General features: G+C 39.4%; 1 protein-coding gene across 1 annotated transcript in view; it reads right to left on the bottom strand.

Moving 5' to 3' along the window:
- APBB1IP (amyloid beta precursor protein binding family B member 1 interacting protein) overlaps positions 1-25,348 on the bottom strand; it is a 65,120-nt gene that overhangs the window by 20,207 nt on the left and 19,565 nt on the right. The window contains exons 5-10 of the mRNA XM_082302577.1: positions 20,031-20,108; positions 16,861-17,020; positions 13,148-13,269; positions 6,073-6,147; positions 4,826-4,969; positions 1,308-1,418 (exon numbers count right to left, since the gene is read on the bottom strand). Of these exons, the coding sequence (XP_082158703.1) occupies positions 1,308-1,418; positions 4,826-4,969; positions 6,073-6,147; positions 13,148-13,269; positions 16,861-17,020; positions 20,031-20,108 (690 nt within the window). The remainder of the gene's footprint in view (positions 1-1,307; positions 1,419-4,825; positions 4,970-6,072; positions 6,148-13,147; positions 13,270-16,860; positions 17,021-20,030; positions 20,109-25,348) is intronic.

The raw sequence follows: 25,348 nt of genomic DNA on the forward strand, positions 1-25,348 counted from the left end.
AAGATGGCAGTAAGTCCAGAAAGTATAGCTAACTATTGCGAACAGTTAGACACATTGCTACATACATTCAAAAATCATGCTTTTATTTTCATCTGAACACAATGTAACTGTTATTAAATAAGTCAGATAGTTCTTAGACCAGTCATCAGTTTAGAACATCAATTTTCCCTTACTTGTTACATCAGCTCCCCTTTTCCTTTTTTGTTCATTAGAGGTTTTACTTTTCAGAAGCAATGCTTACCTGTTAATTTCTGAAAGCTCACCTGTGTTTCTTGCAGAGTGTCTTGTGGATGAGTATAGTAATAAAACTATTCATCTGTGTTAATTAGATACATCTGTTTCAGAAAATAAATCTGTGTCTAGAAACCACTTCTGCTTGGCCATATGTAAATTAGGCTAGCAGACATTTTGGAACTGAATAAAAAAGTGCTTTAAGTGTGCAACTACAGTCAGAAATGTGGTACTATAAGTGACCTCTTATGTGAATGTTTCCTGTACTCTTTTTTCTGAGATGGCAAGAGACAGTGTTTTCTAATACTTTGTTTGCACTGCACGCCTTTAAAAAGAAAAGCAGCACCAAGATTATCTTCTGTCTTGTACACACTGATACAACAGATAGCAAGCAAGGCCAAATTACTGCAACTTCAAACCTTCATTTCTGCTATCCGAACTAGGTGAAAAGCATGGGCTTCTTTTCCTTTCCTAAGAGGAATGCAGAATTCCCAGCCTATTTGCAGTGCTATTACCTGGAGAGGCAGCAATGAGATACTTATTCAAGAGCAAGCACTGATTTTCATGAGTGGGTGAGCAATGTATTTTGCCTTCCTGCCAGAAACAGCAGTGTAATAAGATATGACAAACGAGAGGCCTATTCCTGCATAATTTTGCATCTCAGTTCAACAAACTCCTCAACAGGTATGACTACACCACAAAAAAAGTAGACATGCTTTTTAGTGTATAATCCATAGTGGTCATAACATCAAAATTAGGGACTGTCAGATTTCTCATTATCCACCCTGGGTGTCATCTGGCCAGTCATGTCCAGTCACCTGAACAGTCAGCATATTCAACCCTGTTTTGAAGACAACTTTATAGATGCATGGTAGACATATATCATAGGACTATCAGTAATAAAATTAAGGTTCTAAATGTATGTTGCTGATATCAATGAAACAAAGAAGAAATTAAACATGATTTTGCAAGAGTTATTCTACCTCATCAGGATCCTTGGAGCTTCAAACTTAAACATGTTTACATATAAAAGAAACTGTGTGACATTTGCAGAACTTATTTTTCATGCACATTACCTTTAAGACGAAGCAGTGATCTGTAGGTGCCTTATATTTCACTTTGTGTTGATAACCATAATACACGTTCACGTTCTCAAACTGAAGGAAGCATGCCAGATCCCGTGATGTCTACAAAGGAAAACCAAGCCCATCATTGCTAGAACGAATTGAATTTTGATGTGAAACTCATTAATATTACCTTTTTCAAGTACATGAAAGCCAACGATTTTTATTTCTGTAACTCCTAGGAAGCTGACTGAAAAAACAAAGATTAATTTTAAGTGTCTGTTTTCTTAAAATAAAAATTGGAAGGGGGTCAGTACATATTATGAATAATCTATAACAGAGTTCAACGTTTTGCTCTTGTTCTGGTTTTGCTGTGCTTCATTGCTTTATGTGGAGATTTTAGCTTTTGTCTAATATGACCAAAGAGAACACCATAGTAGGAAACCACACCCTAAAAACTCTGAGTGGAGTTTTTCTAGACTGCTTTCGGAGATTGTTTTTCTTTCGTACATGTAACAAACAAACACTCATCAGGAAATAAGCATATTTAATCTGTTTTGCTTTGAATTTTCTCAAATTTCCTGGCATCATTCCATTTCTGTTTATCATATTTGCTTGTTCACAATATATTGCTAAAGTAACAAGGTTTCTGTTGCTGGTGTGTTTCTCGGTTAAGAATTCTGCATACAGTAACTTTTGCAATCTGAAATGCAAAAGTAGCCATTTCACATGGTCACTGCTGGCTAAACTGAGAAATCAGGAAATCGTGGGGGAAAAAAGGAAAAAGAATACCACAAACCACAAGCCCCCTCTACCCCTAAGAATGGGGTATAATATGATATGGGGGTATGATATAATATGCATATGATAGTTTTTGTCTGCTGTTCTTGTTTTTAATGATATTTTCATTACAATATACCCTTGAGTTGGCTTTATTTACAAATTGAGTTTGCAAGTAAGATTTGTGGGGAAACACCTCCTACTGGATGTAGACAGCTTCTCTCTCTCTCTCTCTCTCTCCAGTGCGGCTGATGATGCCAGAGATTATGTCAGTGAGTGTGTGGACCTTGGTTTTTCAAACATTTTAAAGTTCCTAAATGTGCTCAAATCCATGCAGTATAATGAGTTGTTCCTTTCATTTAGGAACCAGGCAATAGTGATTAAGACCAATAGGAATGCAGTTGTTATTATCTTCTAAGGAACAGATTTTTATGCAAGGGACAAAGGTGCTTATCAGGAGTATTTGTGCAATGTCAACATGACAGCAATGTTAACGTGACAAAGCAACACAATTAACAGAAATAGATTTTTTAAATTATCTGCAATTCTGATGCTTTTGTTTAGTGACCCTGTCCATTAACAGCACGTTTTTGAATGGGACGTAAGTAGAGCAATACTGAAGAAAGAAATTAAGACAGCAGTGCTGACTGCTGCTGGTTTGTTAACAAATCACCCTGAAACAACAGAAACCACCACAAGCATGTGTGTAAAATAATCTGCATGTGCCCCTGTATTTTCACCTTTGCTATGTATTTTACAGCCAGCACAAAGTGCCAAAGGCATGCCAGACTTCTTTACTGTTTTGTAATAGGTGAAAACACAAATACATATGATAAATTTTAAAACAGCTGCAGCAGCTGAAGATACTGTTGTCTGCCAACTGTTTGTTTCTGTACCTCAAGAAGGAATGACTCTATCCACAACTGAAAGATGTCCAGGGTGCACGTGCACTTTTCATCCCACCCTGAGACAAGGGATGAACTCTCGAAATTTAAGGGTTTTAACTGAATAGCTCTACTGAATTCTACTGCAGTGCTTTAAGATGTTTAACACTCTCAATGCATCCTGCTCATGTCCCAGAGATTACTGTCTCCACAACAGACACATGTACCTGATCCTCAGCTGTTCAGTGTATCACTTAGATCACCATTAAGCACAGATTTGAGATAAGAGACTTGACTTTCTCTGGAATGGCTAAAGCATGGACATAGGCATCCTTTTGCTGAAGGCTGTTACAGATGCAGGAGCAAACAGTTGACTGTGTTACCATTTTAAAGAGTTGTGACTATCTCCTACAGAACTAGATTCATGGTGGTAATATAGTGATTTTAAAGCACTCACACAGTTCCTAAAAATGGCTCAGTTATAGGCAGGGTGGTACATAGGCTGTTACACAGGCTGTTAATGACAAACAGGCAGTAAAGTGTTAAACAGCTGTTTAGGAAGGGGACAATGTGGCTCCATCTGAGCCTATGTTTACAGCCTATCACTTGAAAAAAGAAAGCACTTTCCTCATTTGCACTATGATGAAAGGTCACTGAAAAAGGTATCACTGGATGATGAAAAAAGGCTGAGTAACTATCAGGACATGCTTGCCTTGCTTTGGCATTGTACTTACTGGTCACTGTTGGAGGTGTGCTACAAGGAAATGTCAAAGATGGACTTGGCATTTGACTGTTCTTACACTTTTCCACCTTAAGTGCCTTCTAAATAGCATTCTAGATCCTAATTGATAGGATGTTGTGTGTACAACCTGATTTGAGGCATGAAAGCCATTATCTCAGGGTCAGGTAAAGTCAAAATAAATTGCTGTGAAAGCAGCAAGGTGATCTGTATTTCACTGTCGTTTGATTATAAACACAGGTCACTGGAGCAGCAGCACGACATTCCTTTGCAAAATAAATCTTTTTTTCCTTTGTAATTTAGTCAGGAAATACCAGAAAATTTAAGTTACAAAGCACAACAGTAAAGCTCACCAGCAGCAGCAGCATTTCTAAATACGAAGCATTATCACAGCTGCAAATGGTAACAGAAATGGTTTTCAGAACACAAAAAAATAACCACCAGTCCCAGAATCCACCGTTCTACCTCATCACTGTGGAAATGAAAAGCCAGCTGCCCTTATGTGCAATACATCCAGTGCTGGCAATTCAGACTCTTTCAATATCTTGTAATACTAAATGTCAGGGAATGTGATTCAGCCAGGTAGATGCTTCTGTCTCATTTCTTCCTACACAAAGGGCATCTTAAAAAGCCATAAAAGGCACAACACATTCTCTAGGTACAGATCACTGTATTAAAAAGGTACAGCATTTCATATGCTGGTTACTGGTGCAGAAAGTCAGTATAAAACAAAGTAAAATTCTACCTTTTTTGTGACAAGAAATTAGTTTACTTGACAACTTTTTTAGACATACTTTCACAGGGAACTCATGTAAGAGTGAAGCATTTTGGCAGCACACCACCAGCTGACAGGCGCAATGCTGTTTTTCTTTACCCTCCTGCTTTCCGGAGGAGCACTATTTTATTAATGCTTTTATCTGTCCCTAGAAATCAAAAGGAGAGAAATGTGACAGGATTCAGTGACTACACTCTAGTATTTGCACAACTGGTGTAGTCAAAGTTGAACCATGGAAACCTCAACCCTCTCAGATGCACCAGACTGTGCTCTTCAAATGTCACCTTGGGAGTTCTATACTTTCACCTCCATGAATTGTTTTATTGCTAAAAGGATTATCTGGCTTCCTGACCTTGGTTTTTCCTTTGGGTACATAATAAATTCCAGAAGCTCGTAGAAGAAAATAACGCCTCTTCCAGGACTTTTTTCCATCTTCTTTTAAATAAAGGGCCCCTTCAAGCTCTGGCACAATGACAGATGTCCCACAGAAGCTTTCCTGTGCAACAAGAATAATAATGCACAAAATAAATCCATTTAAGCACAATCCTATCAATACATAGCAGAAAAATGCTCCCTTGAAAAAGAAAGACATTTCTTGTGACAGTGAACATATGAACATAGGGAATGCAGCTACTAGGGAGATGAACACCTTAGACAGGCAACGGAAACTTTTCCAAGCTAATGTTGGTGCTCACACTGATAAAGAAGGGTTGCAAAACCTCCACCTTTTAGGGTCAAGCAAAAACCTAAAAAGACTTTTAACTAGACACAGATGTGCTCAGTGAAGGCTATAGGACAGAGTGGCTGGTTGTCGTGTTTCTTCTCCACTGCAGTATTTATAGGTTCTGTAGAGAAATACTTGGGTAGAGAGGTTCTTTAGAGACTTCTCAGAGCTCTAAAAACAGCTCAGTCTCTGCCTTCACTTTGAAATACATGCTAGCATTTAAAACACTGTTTAATCAGATATACTAATTGCTTGCTTGGAGGACCCACTGTTGGGTAATTTTTAATGCCAACCCACTTATCACTTAATGTTTTCATTCAGAATTCACCACAACTTCTGCTGGTTAACATTTGGTGCCTTCATGAGATGCACTAATTTTGAAATGTGAGTCCTCAGTCACCTGAGAAAAGTATTTCCTTTGTGAACTTTTACCAAACTGCTTGGCTGGATAACTGTGGTAATCTTTTCTTTCAAATAGCTCTGGATTTTTCTCTTTCAAGCATACATCTGAAGCAATACTTGAGCAGGAAAGGCAAGAGATTAAACAGACTTTCTGGAAAAGTGAATGGGTCTTTTTCTATTGTAGTACAGCTAATACGTTGAGAAGTAAATCCACTTCTAACCTAAAGATAATTGTTCGGTACTCATCAACCTTACTAACAATAAAAAGTCCCAAGGGCTGGCCTAAGAGTGAACAATCTGCATTTTTAATGAGGAGCAGCAGATGCAGAAGAAAGTTGACATATTAAACCCGAGATACAAAGACACCAGTGATCACAGAACTTCCTGTTACACTATTTCCCACAAAGAACTAAATGCTGATGATGGCAGAGTTTTGGCGACATTTGCATCCTCAGCCTAGTAAGTTGGCTTACCTCCAGCAAAGCCTCTTTGTTTTTATCATTCATTTCTTTGCTTTCTTTCTTCCCTTTGTTTGCCAGGTAGAAATTCTGATAAAGACACAAAAGAAATTCATGTTCATTATAAAGCCAGCAATACAATTAATTAGATTGCTACAAACTCACTCAATAGTTACTGAGTCTTTCAATACTGAGTACCCAGTCAGCAGGTGCAAGAGACATATGCTTATGGACTCTTCTTACAGGAAAGTTTAATCACATGTGCCTGCTCATGAATTTTAATTCTTTATTCTGAATATAATTCAAAAGTAACATAAGATTATTTTTGCCCATGTATATATAGCCTCCAAAAATTAAAACCTGTGGCTTATGTTTTTGGCTGTTTGTCTGGATCAATGGGTTTGGGTTTTAGCATTCCAATTTTCACTGCTTCCTATATTGTTACAGGTTTTATTAGGTAGAGAATCTAACATTGATTGCATGCTGATATACAATGAATACAATGTAGTATCAAAAGGCTAGAAAGCATTTTCCCTACAACCCAATTTAGTAAATTGCTTGCCTCATATCTTGGACTCTGGATATACCTCAGCTCTTAATTTTTAGTTAAAGTGCTTATATGCCAAAGCCTTTATCCAAAGTTTCTACTTTTGTACCCCGTCACGCTCTTCAAAGTACTTTTATGCCATGAAGAAACTGTTCAAAAATCTAGAATAAATCTGAAGAAATTATCACCATGATATATCTTGGCACACATACTCCAGCCTACTGAAAGTAAAGCCTGCACTTCTCTGTTTCTGTGCCAGAGGGCTGTGAAGCTGCAGCTGCCCTCAGAGGACCCGGTGCCTGCCGGCCCCACAAACAAGGAACCACGGTGCCTCAAGGACATGCTCATCCATAAAAACAAGTTCACCCACTGTTAAACAGCAATAACCAGTCTGCATCCATCCGCATTGTACACAGGGACAGAAGGACAGCACTTGGACATATGTGCAAATTCTCACAAGTGGGAAGGATGCTAGGACTTGCGTGCTGGAGCATGTGCAGTGGCTTTGCTTCACAGCAAGCAGGACCAGACAAGCAGAGCCAGCTGCGTGCAGACTGTAAGGCAGCTGGGTGTGAAGGAAGCAGTGAGATCAAGGATGGCTGCATCAAGCAGCACTTGGATCCATGGCCTTGAGGCCAGAGTGGTAACACTCAAGAGTTCTTATGATTTATAATTTTGCAGTTTGTCTGATTTTTCATCTCTATTTTTTCATGTCTCAAGACTATGAGAAAATTACAACATATTTACATGCCTACAACTCCTTAACACCTAAACCGCAACATAAATGCAAACATTACCAAAATACAAGTAAGAAGTGTGTAAATGAAGGAACACACTGTTGCCACAGTATAACAAAGAAAGAAACTCACAGGAAATCTGCCCTGCCAGCAGACCACATTTACAGCAATGCAATTTATCTGAAGTGAAACTCTGTTCTTCCACACAACCACATCTTCTTTTCCAAGCAGTGCTGTGAACAGCTGTCTGCCAGAATGCAAGCCTCAGAGCAGACCGTTTTTGGAGGGGCACCAGGAGAGGAAGCAGAAGAGGTCTGGATCCCAAAACCAGTTCTTTAAAAACCACTTTCTTAAAAGTTCACATTAAGTCAGGCAGGGGAGTTCAGAAATGCAGACACCTGCAATTTGGCCTATGCTGATACCATGTCTATGGTATGAGAAACTTTAACGTTCAATACAATAGACAGTTACCCTAGGAAATGCAGCTGGCTTCAGACTGCCTCGACATATTTTTAGTCCATAGCTAAAGGTAAGCAAACACTAAGGACCACAGCTTTGCAGCTAAATCTAAAGACAATATTCAGAGTCGAAAAAAATCCAAAGCAGCTCAAAACAAAACCCACTTAAAAGTGTGTTCTCAGTACAACCCCGAGAGCGATGCCTGCCTATGCAGTCCAGAACCATAGATCTGAGTGACAATGCCTCTGAAAAAAAGATACTGCTCTGAGCAGCTGCAGCCCAGTGCTCTGTGCACATGCAACAGCTCTTCTTGACAGGCAGCATTATTGCAGCCCTGAAACCTCAGAGGGCACTGTCAGGCTGGGCTGGGCCTCCAGACTCTGGGATGGATTTGGAAAGTAGAGGGACATGCAAGCTGTAAGACTTCTTCTCTAGATCATTTAAAAGACATAATACAACCCCTAAAATACACAATGAAGATTTATCAAGGTAAGTACACCTTATCACTGTCTCAACAAGGCTTGGCTCATCACTACTAGTGGGGAGAGAGCATCCATCTGACTCAGTCAGCCTTCTGTGGATCAATAATATGAAAACAAAGCTCCTCTGATTACAACTGATTCACATTCAGGCATCTGGCATTTATTTAGCAGAAGCCCAGACCACCCTGTACTGTAAAAAGAGAAAGCTTGTAAGGATATCCATGCTGGATCTCTAATGCCACAGCTTTTTCATTAGGAAAACGGGGCTCTGTCACCTAACCCAATGTTACACAGATGTACACTGTCATCTTTCACCTGTCGACACACACTTCATTTATTACTGATTACTTCCTTTATGTCTCTGTTCTGAAATCTGGAAGTACGTGGTACTTATTATTTGTCAGTGGCCAAAAACCTGGGGAACAGACTGTACATTGTACTTGTTTTATCACTGTGTGGTCTTCTATTTTTGATTGGAAGCATTTGTCCTAGGGGAGGCAAACCACATGTGTCCAGAAGAGGTCATTTCAAGTCCAGTAGTCAGAGGTCATGATAAAAGGCAAGTTCTTTCCTCTCTGAGGACACCACTGGGAAACGCATGTTTGGTTTGGGATGTCAGGTCATTAATGGGACAAGATGTAGCTACAGGGCGGCTTTCTACAAATATCTACAGATTTGAGAATTAACTGTTTCTTACATTCAAAAGACAAGTTTATGCATACAACCTTTCCACTTAGGGATACAGCCATCTCCTTTTGTGTGGAAAGGCAGGTTAAAAAAAACCATCAGCCTGTATCTCTCTGCACTGTATAACCCTCAAACAGTGGAAGACAGAAAGCATTTTCAGTAGTTTCCAAGAACATCTACGTTGGCATGTAAGCAAAGCAAACCTGGATCATGGTAGAAACAGTAGCCTTAACTACTGCACTATCAAACTCTCTGATTGGTGCTTATTTCTCTATATTCAAAAAGAGAATTTTCATTTAGAAATAGCACCTCTCTCACACCTTTCACTTTTTTCCATACACAGACCCATCCAAGTGGGAATGCAGCAGCAAATACTTGTCAGTACATAGCAAAAAACAGGTGCTCCAAGACAGCATGCTCCCTCTGCTTCCTCTTACACTTAGGCTGTATTTTTGCTTTCAAGCTCTTGGAACTGATTTTCCAGAAGATCTGAAAAATCCACAACAGCACAGATCAGACAGTGTGCATAAAACAAGGCAGCTGCTTCATACTCATGACTACCTTCTTTGAGCAATGGGCTGCCTGCTTATGCTCATCCAACCTGCAAAAATTATGAGACAAGAACTGGCCAGCTCACATCTCATTTCAGATCATTGTAACTGCTACTCAATGCAGCAGGGTTTGTGCAGAAAAAATAAAACAGAACGCAGTCATATCTGCAACTCATACCATGGTGCATCCCCTAGAAAACTGCACATTAAAAATGTTAGAAGATACCTATAATTGCTCTGAAGATCATGAAAGTGAAAAATACATGAAGCTAAAGGCAAAGCTCTTTTGAAACCCCAAAAAAGAGAAAGAAATTAAGATTACTAAACAATGGGAGTACAGTGAAAAACACCTGCCTTTTCTCCCTTCTATTTCTTTGCACTTTTGCCAGCATACTCAATAGCCAGGCTCCCTGACACCCTTTTATGTTTTCATCACTGGGTAACAGTGGTGACAAAAGGAAAACCTTGATTCATAAATGTGGCCAAGCTGGTGAAAAACAAAAGTATCACCTGGTGGATAGTATATAAATATCCAAGCATTATATATATATATATATATATATATATATAGCTGTCTTGTTATGAAAGACATTACAAGTTCCTACTCCACTTCCTTCTGACACTGTTGAGAACTCTTGCTTTTCAGAAGAAATAAAATATCAATTCAGTGTATGGGTTCTCCATTAGAAGGTGTAGCTCTGGCTTTTGGCTTATATATGAGGGAGCAAAAGCATAAACTACTCACTGTACAGACTTTCAATAACTTTCATATATACCATCCAATAACAATAAAACAAACAAATGCACGCACGTGCAGGTGGCATTGCCTTGACTGTTTGATTTTATCAGAAGAAAAACACAGGAAATTGAAGTTCATGCAAACAGAAGTAAAATACAGTGTTCTTGTATGACCAGCATTTACAGCAAGGAGTTTAGATTCAGCTACACCTTAAAAACAACCATTTTTCTTCATTTTTCTTCCTTTTAGAGTATCCTTTGGCTGGGAATTATTCTTGGAGTTTTTTGAAAAGAAGTGTTGAGACCTGAAGACCTTTCCCTTCAGGAGAAAACCAGCATCACTCAACCATATGACAAAGCATCACCTTTCCAATGTTATAAAGGTTCTCTTTATTTCCCCATGTAACAGTATGTATTTTTGTTTCATTCTTTAGTCACAGACTCGTGATTCTCCCTCTCTGCAGATGAGTCACTGATGGCATTCATGGAACAGTCTTACTGCAAGTTCCCTGCAGGGTCTATTATACCACAGTGAGCAGAGGACAAAAGTGTGCCTGTCTTCATGGTGAGGGGGACACCTGAGAATTTTGCAGAAGCTTTTTCTAACAGGTATTCCAAACACTTTTAAAAATATTTCAGAAACAAAGCTGCAGAAAAATACTACCTAGTGCTGCATGACAAGAATGACAATCTTCAAAAAGAGCCACTGGCATTAACTGAGCATAATACTGCCAGCACATAGAGAATAAATTCTGCATTTCTGAACCTCAATTCCCCCTTAGAAAATGAAACATATTTAATTAATTGATGTTTAATCTATACCAGGTCTATAACTAGTTCACAGAAAGAAACAATAAACACCGGCACGGGTCACAGACCTTCTCCAGAGGTCCACTTGTTTTAGGAAGGCATCTGCCCATCTATTTAAGATTTTTTTAAAGCACTTAATTGTGTCAAATCTCTGTAATGAAAATTATGTATCACTAATTTGTCAAAGAATAAACTGTAGACACCTGGCCACCTTTGGAATTTGCCTCCTTTTTTTCCCCAGAAAAATATCTGCAAGTTAAAAAACTCTAAGGTTTCCACAAAACACTTCCAACAGAATGAGCATGAAATAAAACCAACAAGGAATTCAACTGCTGCTGCATTAGCATCACTGGGTGTGTCAAAGAAAGCATTCTGCAATTTCTGTACTCCCAAAATGAGTTTTACGTGGCAGCCTTGATTGAGCTAGAAGGAGGTTGACTATACTGAGGATAGTCTCAGAGCACAAGATTTTAGTTTCCCACTGGTTACACTGTAATTTCCATAAGTAGTTAGCTATGTAATCATACACCCTACCCCCCACAACTCAGCATTTCCGCTTGGTTTACCTTCTCAGGGACCCACTGCAGATCATGTATTTTACCATGTTTCAGTATCAAGTGTGAGCTCTATACAGTACTGATTACTTTCTGCCATGAAGTGCTGATATGACTGTACTATTCTCCCCGTTCACAATGTTTGAGTTTACCACGCCTGACAGATGGTCAGACTTTATTACTGGCAAAATATTTCAATAGTGTGATAGTCACAATTGATCCAGTTTCCTTAGACTGTTCATTTTAGAGCTTATCACACAGGGCCTAAAGCTCAATGACTGCAGATGTGTCCAGATCCACCTGAAACACGAGGACAGAGTTACACTTTGGTTTGGTTTTGGTTTAGGTCACATTTGTTTCTAAATTTCATTGCAACCAAAATGCAATATTCATCAGAGCAGAATATTCATTGAAGTTTTACTTCCTGTTTGAGGTTCAGAGCCTTGCCCTAAGCCACTTGCCCAAACAACACTACAGTGTACGAATCAAATGTGTAGTCGAACCTCTGCTGCTGGGTAAGTTTATGTGCTCTAAAAACGAGGACACTTTGAGCCACCATATTTTATTTCCAAACTTGGCTTTGCTGTTTCATACTAAAAAGTAACATTAATCCATGTACACTGCTGGATAAGTTTTCCTTTCCTGACTGTGGATACTTACGTCAATGAAGGAGACTTCTTTTCCGCAGTTTTTATTTGAAACATTGGCTCATTCTATAAAAAAGCAACTTCCTAATGAGCAGCTTGGTGAGATTTGCTGCCAAATTACATATTTGCCTCATTTTTTTCAGCAATGCTGAATTGCTCATTTTTCTCTTGCGGCTCTTAGGAACAAACCAGATGCTCAGGGAGCTAACAGTCAACTGACATGGGGAAAAGATCTTGTGCCCCAGAATCCAGCAACTGTATGTTCTAGGATGCTTGTACATACAGGTTCAACCACATAGCACAAGAAATAAAACCATTTGTGTATATACCTATCTAAATAATTTGATGCAATTCAGTGTGCAGACCCTCCTTTACAAAGCTAATGTGCAAAAGTTACCGTTCATCCAATTCTCCTTAGTATAAACAAAATCCAGTAAATCCTCTGCAGTACTCAGTATATGCTTTATGAAGTTTCATGTACAACTGGCAAAAACTGGACCTTCAAGAAAATGTTTATATTCATCAGCAGGAGTAGTGGAGAAGCTGTAGTAATAACAAAGGACAGGTTTTCATAGCTGTGCCATCTCACCCAGTTCTAAGAGCTGTGCCCAAGCAGTAGCTTGTACTAGAGGTGAACTACATGCTTCAGTTTTTGCCTCCACAGACAGGACTCTAAAATAGTATCAGCAAAAAAATACAAAACTGCAATTTTTACATCCTTGCATTCAACATCCTGGTGGATTTTTTGTTGAAAATACAAGTTTTGCTTTCTCTAATTCTGAACTGAGAGAGCTGAAAGCAAATTATTAATGCAATAGGCAGCATGCAGACTAAATGACCTAAGTTTAGACTCTTATCCAAATACCTTGTTAGCTTACCTGGGGATTTTTAAATAAAGCATATTTTTGACTTTTTTCCAAAAACAGAATCTTATTCTCAGTGTCTCGAGTCCAGTCTGATAACACTTCAACAACATTTTCATGGTCTTCAAAAAACCTTTCTGGAGAGACAGAGAAGATAATGTTAAGACATTGAAGCTGTTCCTCCCCTCTCTTGAGCCTGCAGAAATTCCTGTGTAAGAATGCAATCATTATCTGATGTTCACTCAGGGCTGGACAGTCCAGCAGTCTTTTCCACTGCACAGATGGGTGCAAAACCCACATGAAATCGTGTCACATGAAAGGGCAAAGCAGCTACAGAAGATGCCTTATGTAGCTGTGCCATGCTTCCAGATTCCTCCTGCATCTCTGTTGTTTGAAGACTGCAAGGGATGGAAACAGTGACCCACCAGGAGCAGATGGTTACATCCATGTTTTTCATGACTTTCAGCTTTTGATTGATTTTGGGTTTTTTAATGTTTGCAGTAATTGCAGATGGGGGGAGGGAGAAAGGGTATATATTCACTTTGGCTAATGAAATGAAAAAAAAAAAAAAAAGTAAAAATGTATTTCCTTGTCTTTTTACTTTACTTCTTTTACAGTGAAAATTTGCTTTTTGTCAGCAGGAAGAATTCTGGGCACTGAAAATAAAATAAATACAAGCAATTGTATTTAAAAGCACAAATAGTAAAACAGAGAAAATATGAAGACAGACTGAGAATTGATGTGAAGATATACTGGTTCAACCAGCATCTCTGTAGTTAGAAACCTTACCAGGGATGTGAGAGACCTAATGTCAGCTCTGTCCCTTCCTGGTCTGCCCAGTCCTCCACCCAGGAAAGCCACAGAGTATGGTGAGATTAGGTAACTCTGATCTCTTCCTCTTTAGTTTCACCTATATAAAGTAGCTGAACAGTAACATAAAACCTCCTTCAAAGGAAAAGGAATTCAGCATAACTTGACAGGTCAGTCTGGAGGGTCCCAACCTGCACTTTTCTACAAATTCAGTACTGGGATAGGGAATTCACCCAGCTCCAATTTTCAGTACAATTTTGGCAGTTTCCTGGGAACAGCTGTACTCCCATTTCAGTGGTCTGTGATGATCACATCTTCCAACGGCCTAGATTGGCCGAGCATCAGAGGAGGTAACAGAGCATACACTTTGTAGGCTTTCTTCAACACTTGTTACTTTTGACAAGGTTTTAGTACATCCCATCCAACCTATATTTTGTGAATTAACTAAATTCACAGAATGCAATTAGCTTCAGGACCAGTTCACATGTACATGGTAACTTTTAACACCACCAACAAAACATCCTTCATTTAGCAACTGGTACTTCTGCAATGCACTGGAAATAGAAAGCACAGTATAAAACCCAGTTAACGGTTTGAAGGGTGAACAGTACCTTATAGCTCAAGATAGCCATCAAATAATTCTCAGATAGTAACACTAATTTTTGCCACATATATTTTTGTTTGCTCATTTGCTGCACCAGGATTTTCTTGTATGAAAGGTGTGATTTTATTATCCCCAGGAGGGTCTTTTTAATAATTATTTTTCCGAAAACAAGTTAAATCTGGATGCCTTTTTTAAGACAATAGTCTTTACTGCAAAATACATGCTGGTATGTACAGCCCAGTGTTACATCACCATCTCACTACTGCGATTATCAGTGATATTTAACATGTAATTAATCTAAAATTGTAGTTTATTTTATTTGCAATGATAGTCTTTCAAAATAACATTATATGTAAGACAACCTGTCAAGGATCTTGTGACAAAAAAGTAGCTTGGACCTTCAGTTCAGCAAGAAATATTTGCTGCTCAGATTTGCTTCTTAAAGTAAAAGTAATTTTATTCTCTTTAATTCTGATGTTGAAAGCAGGCAGAAAGATGAAGTGCAGAAAAGTTCTGTCTTTGTGCTCATAGTAATAAAGCTATCTAGAACAGCCAAGAAGTATACTGACAAGAATAAAGAATAGCTCACATTCTTCTGGTTTTGAACAAAATTAACTACATGTTGCTGTGCATTGGAAGCAGAAGAAAGACCATGCACCATTCCACTCATATTGAAACTGCCTTCTGCAAACAAAAAGGCTCCATTCTCAGCAGATCTGGACTTGGTAATAGATCACTACATCAGGAGTTAATAGACTTTTCCTTTTTTCTTGATCATACAGGTTTATTTCCTTTGGTACTTTTCTTCAATCCTGGCTTTTAAAATAACTTTTATTCATTATGAGAGTAATTCCTTCCTATACTAATACCCTAACACTAACCAAAAGCACCTAGTATTAGCTGGGACTAAAGCAGCACAAGTAATTTCTACAAAAAAATTCTTAGCATTAACCCCAATGTTTGTAGCAAACAATCTCCCTGATACCTTCAGTTTTAATTGCATGATGGGAAATTCAAATGTCTATCCAGATTATGAAGACACACAAGTACATTATTTTTCATGACTATGGAGATTCAGAAAACAATCTCTTTATGTGCTGTCATCCTAATTCTCAGACACATTCATCCAAGTCATACTGGACAAAAGGGGGCAACTTTCTAAGACTGGAAAACACTCCAAAATTATTCAGTGACTTTTGTGAGATTTCTAGGGTCAAATGACATTTCCAGTCTTTCCTTAGTTAAGATAAGCAGGTACAAAAGAATGCAGCATCATTATCTTAATCAAGTAGCAAGAACAGATTAGCAGTAAATTTCTGTGCCACTCTTACAAGCAGGTGAGCATCTCCTTGCTCATGACCCATCAGGATTTTTTCCAGTTTTTTTAAATTTCTTTCATTTAGTTTAGCAGAATGACTACACTTGGAGTTCTTTTAAAGTGCAATATTAATATTTGACTTTATTTGTAAATTTTCTCATCTCTGCTGGGAGACTGTAAACTGTGTTTGTTAAAGGCTGTTTGACAATTTCCCATTTCTCTAGGTCAAATGTGAGTCTGAAAGAAAGCTGTAGCAATTTTCCTTTTCCTTTTGATGTCAATACCTTTTCAGTCTGGAAAACAAAAACATTCTGAAATAATTTACAATTAGAGAATACTCTGTTCTTAATGAAAGAAACCTTGATGCCTTTTTCAAACAAGACTCATTATGTTGCACAGAACAATTTATAAGTTTTGCACAGCTGTTTTCTCGGACCTGGAGGCCAGGTTAATTACTCCGTAAGTCATAACTTACCAGAGCAGAGCTGCAGCCCCATCACAGAACAATATCCTGCACACAGCTACACTTAAGAAAATGATTACCACAAGTGAAAAGCATTAGAAGTGACTGAAACACTTCTCACAGAGTCTTGTTTAATGACACTTGTTTGGCCAGTATGTAATATATGCCTGCTGACAGCACTCCAGCACTGCATCCTCTCTTCGAAAAGTAGATTTGAGTATTGTTATTTGGATTTGTCATCACCTTGAAATTCACATGGCCCCTTCATTTTGTGTAAAATAACGGAAATGGTGACAAGCAAGGAGCCTTCTGCAGGTCACAGCACAGCTGAATGGACTCATTTCTACAGCAAGAACAGACCAAATATATTCCTGCAGCATCCCTCAGCTTAGAGTCTATGATGTTCCAGTGCCAGGGGACACATGGGCAGGAGAAAAGTTATTATCTTTTCAAGATTACCAACATTTACCTGATCTTTCAAGATTACCAGCACTATATCTATTTGCTATCTGCTGTGTCACTACACCACTTACCAATCTGCAGTTCTGGGTACATCTCATACAGGCACCAGTCGACGTTGCAGTCACAATGGGTTTTCTCAAAGAGATTGTCCAAAACATCCCGTGCCACCTGACGCTCATCCACCATTAGAGACTTTGTGCTGTTATCATACATGTGCACCTTGATAACAAGCTGAGAACAAAGTCACAGGAGAGTCAGTTAATTTCAGAAGCACGAAGAAGACTAGTCTGAATCTGCTAACACAGACAAGAAAGCTTAAGGCTGAAGGTTATTACTGATTCAAAGGCATCCTGTCCCGCAGCAATCTGAGAGGATAAAAAAGCAGAGAAGTTTTCACATTATAATGCCACCAAAACAAAAGACCTTTTCTTTAAAAATAAAATTGAACCTTGTCCTGTGCATGACTTCAGGAGAGGTGAAATTGCTATGGTGCAAAAGCAGAAGTTAATCTCTTCTCTAAATCTACTACATGTGCAATTAAGGAAAATGCTTGATAGGGAAACCAAGTACAAAAGGACAGAGTGTCCTTAATGCAAGCTACAAATGTGGAAAATTTAGTTTTAAATAGAAAAAGAACGGAAGAATCTTGCCATGCCAACAGAATAACCTGAAATTGGATTGTACAAAGATGGCCATAGTCCAACAGTCATCAGTAAGAAAACAGATGAGTTCACAGAATATGCTGAGTTGGAAGGAACCCATCAGGATCATCGAGTCCAACTCCTGGCCCTGCACAGGAAAACCCCAAGAGTCACACCATGTGCCCAAGAGCATTGTCCAAATGCTTCTTGAACTCTGTTAGGCTTGGTGCTGTGACGACTTCCCCGGGGGGCCTGTTCCAGGCCATTTCCTAGGGTTCTGTCACTGGCCACCACAGAGAAAAGATCAGTGACTGCCCCTCCTCTTCCCCTTATGAGTTACTTACATTGACCAAATTAACCTAAGACACTCATTACTTCTTTATATGGCGAAGTATTTGTTAAACAAGAAACAGAGTGAACTTTCTTCAGAGAGGAACAATGCAAGAAAATGCTGAAGTACATAAAATATTATAGAACTGGAAATACATTATATGAAAGTACTTAAAATGCTCCATTAGTATGGAAAACAGTAGAATAATTCTCTACAAGGTCTGTACATTGCTGGTGAGTTGGGAGAACTATTCCATATAGTCTTGTTTAAACAGCTCTTTATTTAAAAATGTGTGCATAAGAAGCTTTGGTTCTGTAGAGACAATCTGTGTAAAAGGTCAGGTAGAAGCAGACTTATGATCCCCAAGAGAAAATTTACACTATCTCTGAAAAGCAGAAACAAATGTAACAAAACTTATGTAACATGAACTTGTTTTGATTCCAATCCTTGTAAGAAGAATCTTCTGTAAAATAAGCCGAGCCATAGTGCACATTACAGAGAAAAAGAAATGTTGTACATGCATAATATAACATGTCTAAGGCAAAAGGGGATTTTTGTCTGGTTTTAACTGACTGCTCAGAAACATGCATGCAGCTTCCACCTTCACAGAATCACAAAACAGCCGAGATTTGAAGGCACCTCTGGAGGTCCAGCCCAGTCGCCTGGGCAAGCAGGGCCACCTAGAGCCTGTTGGCCAGGACCCTGTCCAGATGGTTTGTTATTATCTCCGAGGAGGAACACTCCATAACCCGCCTGGGAAACCTGTGCCATGCTCAGCCACCCTCACAGTGAAGAAGTGTTTTCTGGTGTTCAGAGCCTCCTGTGTTTCAATTTGTGCCCATTGCCTCTGGTCCCATCACTGGGCAGCACTGAAGAGAGCCCGGCTCCATTCTCTTTGCACCCTCTCTTGAGGTTTTTCTAGAGACAGACAAGCACCAGAGCCATCTCTTCCCTAGGCTATCTCAGCCTTTCCTCACAGGAGAGATACTCCTGATCATCTTCATGACACTTCCTGATCATCTTCCATTGGGATGGAGCTCTCTTGAGTTTGAAGGTGGTGATCTTTAAATATTAACCAGCTTTCTTGGTCCCTTCTTCTCACCAGGGCCTTATCCCATGGGACTCTTCCAAGCAGATCTTTGAAGAAGCCAAAATCTGCTCTCCTGAAGTCCAGGGCTGTGAGCTTGCTTTTCACCATCATCCCTGCCCTCTGCCCTCCACTTTTGGTAAAGGAGAGAAAACCAGTTTTCTTGACAATATTTTGTCAATTTCGAATTCAAGAATGACACAGTGATTTCATTATAGCAATACAGTCACGAGATTGAACCTTACTTCTGCTGTTTGTTTCCAAATATTCAGGGTGGGAAAAAAAGTTGGGGAAAAAAAAGTCTCCCAAAGGAGAATTACTAACACTACAAGGAAAAGAGGGTGACCAATGAGCAGTCATAACTTTAGTTATAGGGCTTTACAAAGTCAGCATTAGTGAAATCCTCCCAAGACATTCTCTCAGAAGTAGCATATGTACATGAACATAAAGTGTTCTGTGGGAACCATCTCAAGTCTGGACATTCTCAAACTTACTGGAAGCTTCCATTCCTCCTGGAAGTTCTGCAAGCTCCAGCACTTCCCACTTCCTTTGAGCAAGACTGAAAGGTCATGACTGTTTTTAGTTCACATCCATTATTCAGAGTTACTGAACACCTGCAGCTTCTGTTAAGTTCAGCTGCAACACTAGTTTAGGATGAGTGGGCACAATTACAAGGCACACTGCAGCACGGTGCAGACACTGGCTGGAAGCTTTCTAATTTGTTGGTCTAAAATAATTTCTATTATCCTTGTACATTACTACACTGCTGTGAAAAGATTTAGCAAGAAGACCCTCATTAATTTAATAGGGATTAGCTAAATCCACATCCACTGTAAAAGAAAAGTCTAATACTCCTGGAATCAGCACAGCATAAGTAAGCAACGTTTTCATGTACACTCCACTTTCTCTAAAGCAACTTACCAGAACAGTGAACTTTGCCCCAACAGTGAAAAAAAGAGAAAGAGACAGCACTTTCCAAGTCCTCTAAAACATAAGCCCCTTGGAGGTAGCATTCTCCCAGAGAGTTCTCTCGAGGTGGATAACGAGAGCTCCACAGAATATCTTTACAGATAAAATATGGAAAAGCCTAGTCATTTTTGTAAGAACTTCATTATTATGAAGAATGTTAACCGATACTTAGGTGGTAGCTCTTATGGTAGCATTTACTATGTTAAGGCTCACCTTTTTAACTTTGGCTTCCTTCAGTTTCTCCAATGCAAGTTTAATCTTGTCAGCTTTAGCCTTTGCCTCTAGTTCTTCCTGAAAAGACACAAGATATTTGGTATATTTCTTATTAAGTAATCTCAGCAATTTACGTTCACTTGAAAAGGGCTGTTTCTTGGTACTTATATCCTAAAGATAAGGCTTGTCACAGCAAACTCCACATATACAGATAATCCCCAGCTTTCCTTGACATAATATCCTTCAGCAAAAGCTTTGATTTACAAGTCCAGTGCTTCCTGCTGTTGCTCAGTCATATAGTTCTTACATGATCTCAAATGCTACAGGAAGGCCTGAAAACTGGACTCTTCTATGTTTGTCTGTACATACAGCTGATACAAAAGAGAAGGTGAAGGAAGATCTAGCCTGAGTGAAATAGCATTGTGGATGCAGCTGCTTGGAAGAAAACTCACTTCTCAATAGGGTTAAGAGAACTAGAATTTGTAGGAGTTTACTGAAAATTTGGCTTGCAATTACACCGCTTATAATTTTATACTCTGTGTTAAGTACATTAATTTATTTGAATTCTTTCACTTGCCACGTATGATCTCTTACTGCACAGATACTTACTGAGAGGAACACCTCTATTAATTGGATGATACCATGGTTTTTTATTCTACTAATGGACCTATTCATATTAACACAGACACAGATAGAGCATACAAATTCATTCCAGCTTTTGCTGAATGCCACAGTAAGAATCCCCAAAATCTCAGTATCATCCAGCTCTCCTTTTACAAAGCAGCTCTATCAGTATCATGCCTCTCTCTTCATATCAATGAAGTTTGTGATCCAAGAAGACTCTGGATCCCCAGGTGCTGAGAATTTTAGGTACATGTACCAAATGCCAGTGCCTACTGTCACCTCTGTGACTGCTGTATAGATTGGGACTGTTCCTTTATGCCATCTCTCTTCCAGAAGACTTCTCCAGTCACATATGGAGTTGGAAAAGCACACTTTGGACAGGAAGTGACTGTGGTTCCTGGAGCTGCCTTGGACTCTTACTACTACTGGAGGGTTTATTTCCAAATTTACATCCCTGTTGCCTCTATTGAAGACTGTCTTGTCTTTGCTTTCTTGACTCTTTGCTGATTTTTGCTGTTCATGTTGCTCTCTTACTTTCACAGTTTCCGTTGTTTTAAAGGGGTAGGATTTTGTGCTACACTACTCAGAGGCACCCAACTTCCAATCAAGGACTGTGGGAGAAAATTCCTGTCCTGCTTCCACAGAAGATTTTTCTCTGTTATCTTCAGCCTCTATTTGGTACCCTAAAGTCAAAATCTTAGTGGTCTTCGTACCAAGAGAACTGGCTGCAACTCATGGAATATGCAAATGCAAGAAACCAGGCCTAATCACACTGCCATCATTTCCCTGTTACAGAGATATCATTGAATCATAGCAAAGAAAGAGCAAAGAAGGTTATCCTATTCATCCCAAGTTGTGAGGCATGTTCAACAGTAGCTAATGTACTCCTGACTGACATCCCTCCTGCTGAACGAAACATCTTTTGTTTTATCACTGCTTCAAGCATGTTTCCTGTTATCAAATTCTCCACTATAAATACCATGCAATCAGTTAAAAATATCTCTTTTTTTCTCTGCAGGTGTGGAAATTTGCATTGCTATAGCTCAGCAGTGCTTAACTTAGAGAATCCAAAAAAAGCTTCTGTAGTTGAACAGAAGCAGTTGCACAAAGGTGGCTGCTGCAGTGAGGCTGACTGTTGACAGAGGGAAAAGCACACAGCCTCTCATGCTGTGGCCCTCCCCCTATCACCTCTCTGCAGCAAGCAGGAAAAGCATCTCAATCAAAGTGGTCGACTGTGCTGTGGGCAGGCTTTCTGATGAAAATTTAAGCAGGTATAATTCAGGTTTCACCTGCATGTGACTTGTGTTGAACAGAGTTCACACATTGTGTAAATCTGTGCAACAGAGCTCTCACCTGACAGCCTTCATGGTTTCATAAGCTTTGACTTCATGCAGAAAAAGGAAATAAGCTATCAGATGCAAAATTTTAGCAGTATTAGAGAAATGCTTTGACAAGCTACAGTATTTGTTTTCCTGCTACAGTATCATCACCACATTTTCTGAATCTTTAAACAGAAGCACATAAAGTCATGTCAATAGCAAATGAAGAAGCTTTATTTAGCTTAAGCTAAGTTTTAAAAAGAAATGTCACAGTTGATGGAAACTTATGAGACAGCTCTGTGCTTCCCTGAAAGAAAGGTCATACTTCTTTATTTTGGCACACCTAAAGGTTAGAAAAGAGGGTCTCAATGTCATGGTTGCATTGGGAATGACTTAACACTATTCTTATTTGACTGTGGATAACCCGAAGGGTTAAACACAACTTCAGCCTTGACTGGCTCAAGAAGCACTTATCAAGAATCCTGGCCACCAGGAGCGTGGATTTTGATGACACAAAATACATTCCACTTACAGCTGAATTTCATTCTACTGAGCAGAAATGTCATGTCAAAACAAATAGTAATCAAGACAATGAATATTAATTTGAAAGAAATTCTGTCCATATTAATTTTCAATGGTTATTACCTCCATCATTCACACCACAACCTGTTTAACAGCCCTGTGGGCAATTTTGTGGGCAGTACGCCACAGTGGGTATGCCATTAGTATTTGAATACAATCTGTGTCATAAAATGAGGCAAAGGGTGCAGGAAAAAGCAGAGCCAATGCCTTAATGAGGAAATAAACTGCTGTAAATATATCCCTTAGAAATGCTTCTACAACCTGTTCCTATCCTTCTCTGACATTCCCTGAATCTGGAAAGAGACCATGGAATATTATTAGAGATCAGTCTCAGAGGAACGGTTCAACTGAGGGAGAAGTGACTTTTGGCTATTTTTTCATATAGAATTCCAGGTGTGTTTCATAAGTATATACACCCTAAAATCTTGTTTGACTCTCAGGTAATGTAGGATGTCAGCTAATAAAGAATTAGCTCAGTACAACACTTAATGGAAAGAACTTCAGCACTGTTGATTTCAGTGAGCTTTAGATCCCAGATTCACAAAAATGCTGTTTGGAAGAGAGGTGTGAGGGTCCACACTCTGGCTCCTGCTCAAAGCAGGATGGTCACCAACATTTTATCAGGTCAGTCATGATTTTGCCTGGCCAAGTTTGGAAAACCTTCAAAGAAAGGGAATCTGGGATCTCTCTGGGTCATCTGTTCCAGCGCTACACCACCATCTGAAGTAGAAAATGTTTTCCTAACGTCCTGTCTGAAACTACAAAGCTGTAACATGTATCAGTTGCCCCTTCCACATTAGTGACCTAACACCACCATGGAAGAATTTGGCTCCACCAGCTTTGCATCTGCCCTTCAGGTATTTTTGGGCTGTCATTAGATCCCTCCCCAGCCTCCTCTGTCAGACTAAACAAGCCCAGCTCCCTCAGCCTGTCCTTGCTGGCCCCTGATCACTGCACGCCTCTGGCCATTCCACCAGCTCTCTGCTGGACACTCTCCAGTATCTCCACACCTAGAATGGAGTGCAGTATTCCAGGAGTGGGCCCACCAATGCCAAGAGAAAGGAACAATAACTCTCTTCGTTTGTTGGCCATACTCCTCCCAACAGAGGCCGATTTCCTCTACTGATAATGATCTTTCACTCATGGTTCTTATTCACTGTGGTATCCAGCAGGATCTCCTTTTCAGCAGGGCTGCTGCTCAGCCTGTCATCTCTCAAACTGTACAAATGGTTATTACAGCCCAGGTGCAGGACCTTGTACCTTGCTGGGTTTCTGAGAGTTTTGCTGGCCTAGTCCTCATGTTTCCAGTTCCCTTGCATTGAAGGTCTGCGACTGATCATGACAATCAGTGCCCTCAATTAAAAGCATCTTCAGAACATCCACAGGTGGGTTTTTATGTCATCACTCAGGTCACAGATGAAAAAGTTAAACAGTATAAATCCCAGTGCTGACCCCACTTGCTACTGGCCAGCAAACCATTGACTACTAGCCCTTGACTCTGGCCAGTCTCAGCGCACCTAACCAGCTACCTTTCCAGACCACACTTGTCAGCTTACAAACCAGACTACTTAGAAGCTTGCTACTTCCTTAAAGATCATGAGTCTAAATCAAGATGGGGAATGTTTGAAGGAAATGGATAGAACTCATCTTGATAGCATCTCCTCTATATCAGTCATTCTAGTTAAATAAAATACTTCAGCCTCTGAAGGTGTTTAGCTGATACTTCGCAAATGTTGATATTCCTTTAAGACGGGAAGTTAACTATTATCTTTGAGATGCAGAAAAATGGCAAAGCTTCTCCCACATGTTCATGAGTTTCAGTCTTCAAACAGCACTGAAAGGTACTATGCATCAAATGAAGCTTTATCCAGTGAATCACTTGTTATGTCATCAGAAAGGTTCCCTTCCTATCCAATTTTCTGTTCCTTTTGCTGAATATATCTGCTGTATGATGCCAAACACAGTGGCAGCAGTGATGCTGAGATGACTCATATTCAGTTTGTGTGGGTTTTTAAACAGCAATGAATTGACCATGCTTTTAAGCAAAACTGACTGATACTTTTCATGTTCCCTAAAATATTTCCGTTCCCTAAATGTAAATATCTTCTCTCAATCATAGTTACTATGAACATGAATACTGAAAGAGATATATTTGTATATTTCATGATTTCAGATTAAATTTTTTTGGGGCTGCATCACTCTGTTAATGCCTTCTCTTCTCCTTGCAAGGCTGTGACAGGGCGGAATTCTCTATTATCTACTTCTCCATAACCTCACATCAAAAAAATACTACAAATATCACATTTTATTTCAGTTGTTAAAACACCTCTGCAAGAAGGAGGAGACTGTGATAAGTCTGAAATTTTAGATACAGGTAAGCGAGTAATTTGTAAATAGTTATAAATAGGTACCTACTGATAACTTTGGCACCTCTTAAGAGCATTTTTCCCCTATTGCAGATTGTCTCCAATACTTCCTTCCAAGACAAGACCAAGAAGAGCAGAGTGATTCCGTGTTAGGATTAGGAGAAGTACTTCTTGTGCTCATCCCTGCACCTGGTCACCTAGCAAATGCTGAGTTTTACACAACTGAACAGCTTTTCCTATTGCAAGAAATCACTTAGGCCAGGGATGGAGCTGGGAAACATCCACAGAATTTTCTCATCAGTACAAACAGCACAAGACTGCAATGAACACACACAGTGACATCTTCACAAAGTGGGGAGATCTTTGACCATACTTAGCACTGATGCCAAAACCAAGTTCTCTGTAAGAAGATATTAACTGTTTAGTG

The sequence above is a fragment of the Coloeus monedula genome (assembly GCF_965178545.1).
Source record: "Coloeus monedula genome assembly, chromosome: 1".
Taxonomy (NCBI): Eukaryota; Metazoa; Chordata; class Aves; order Passeriformes; family Corvidae; genus Coloeus; species Coloeus monedula.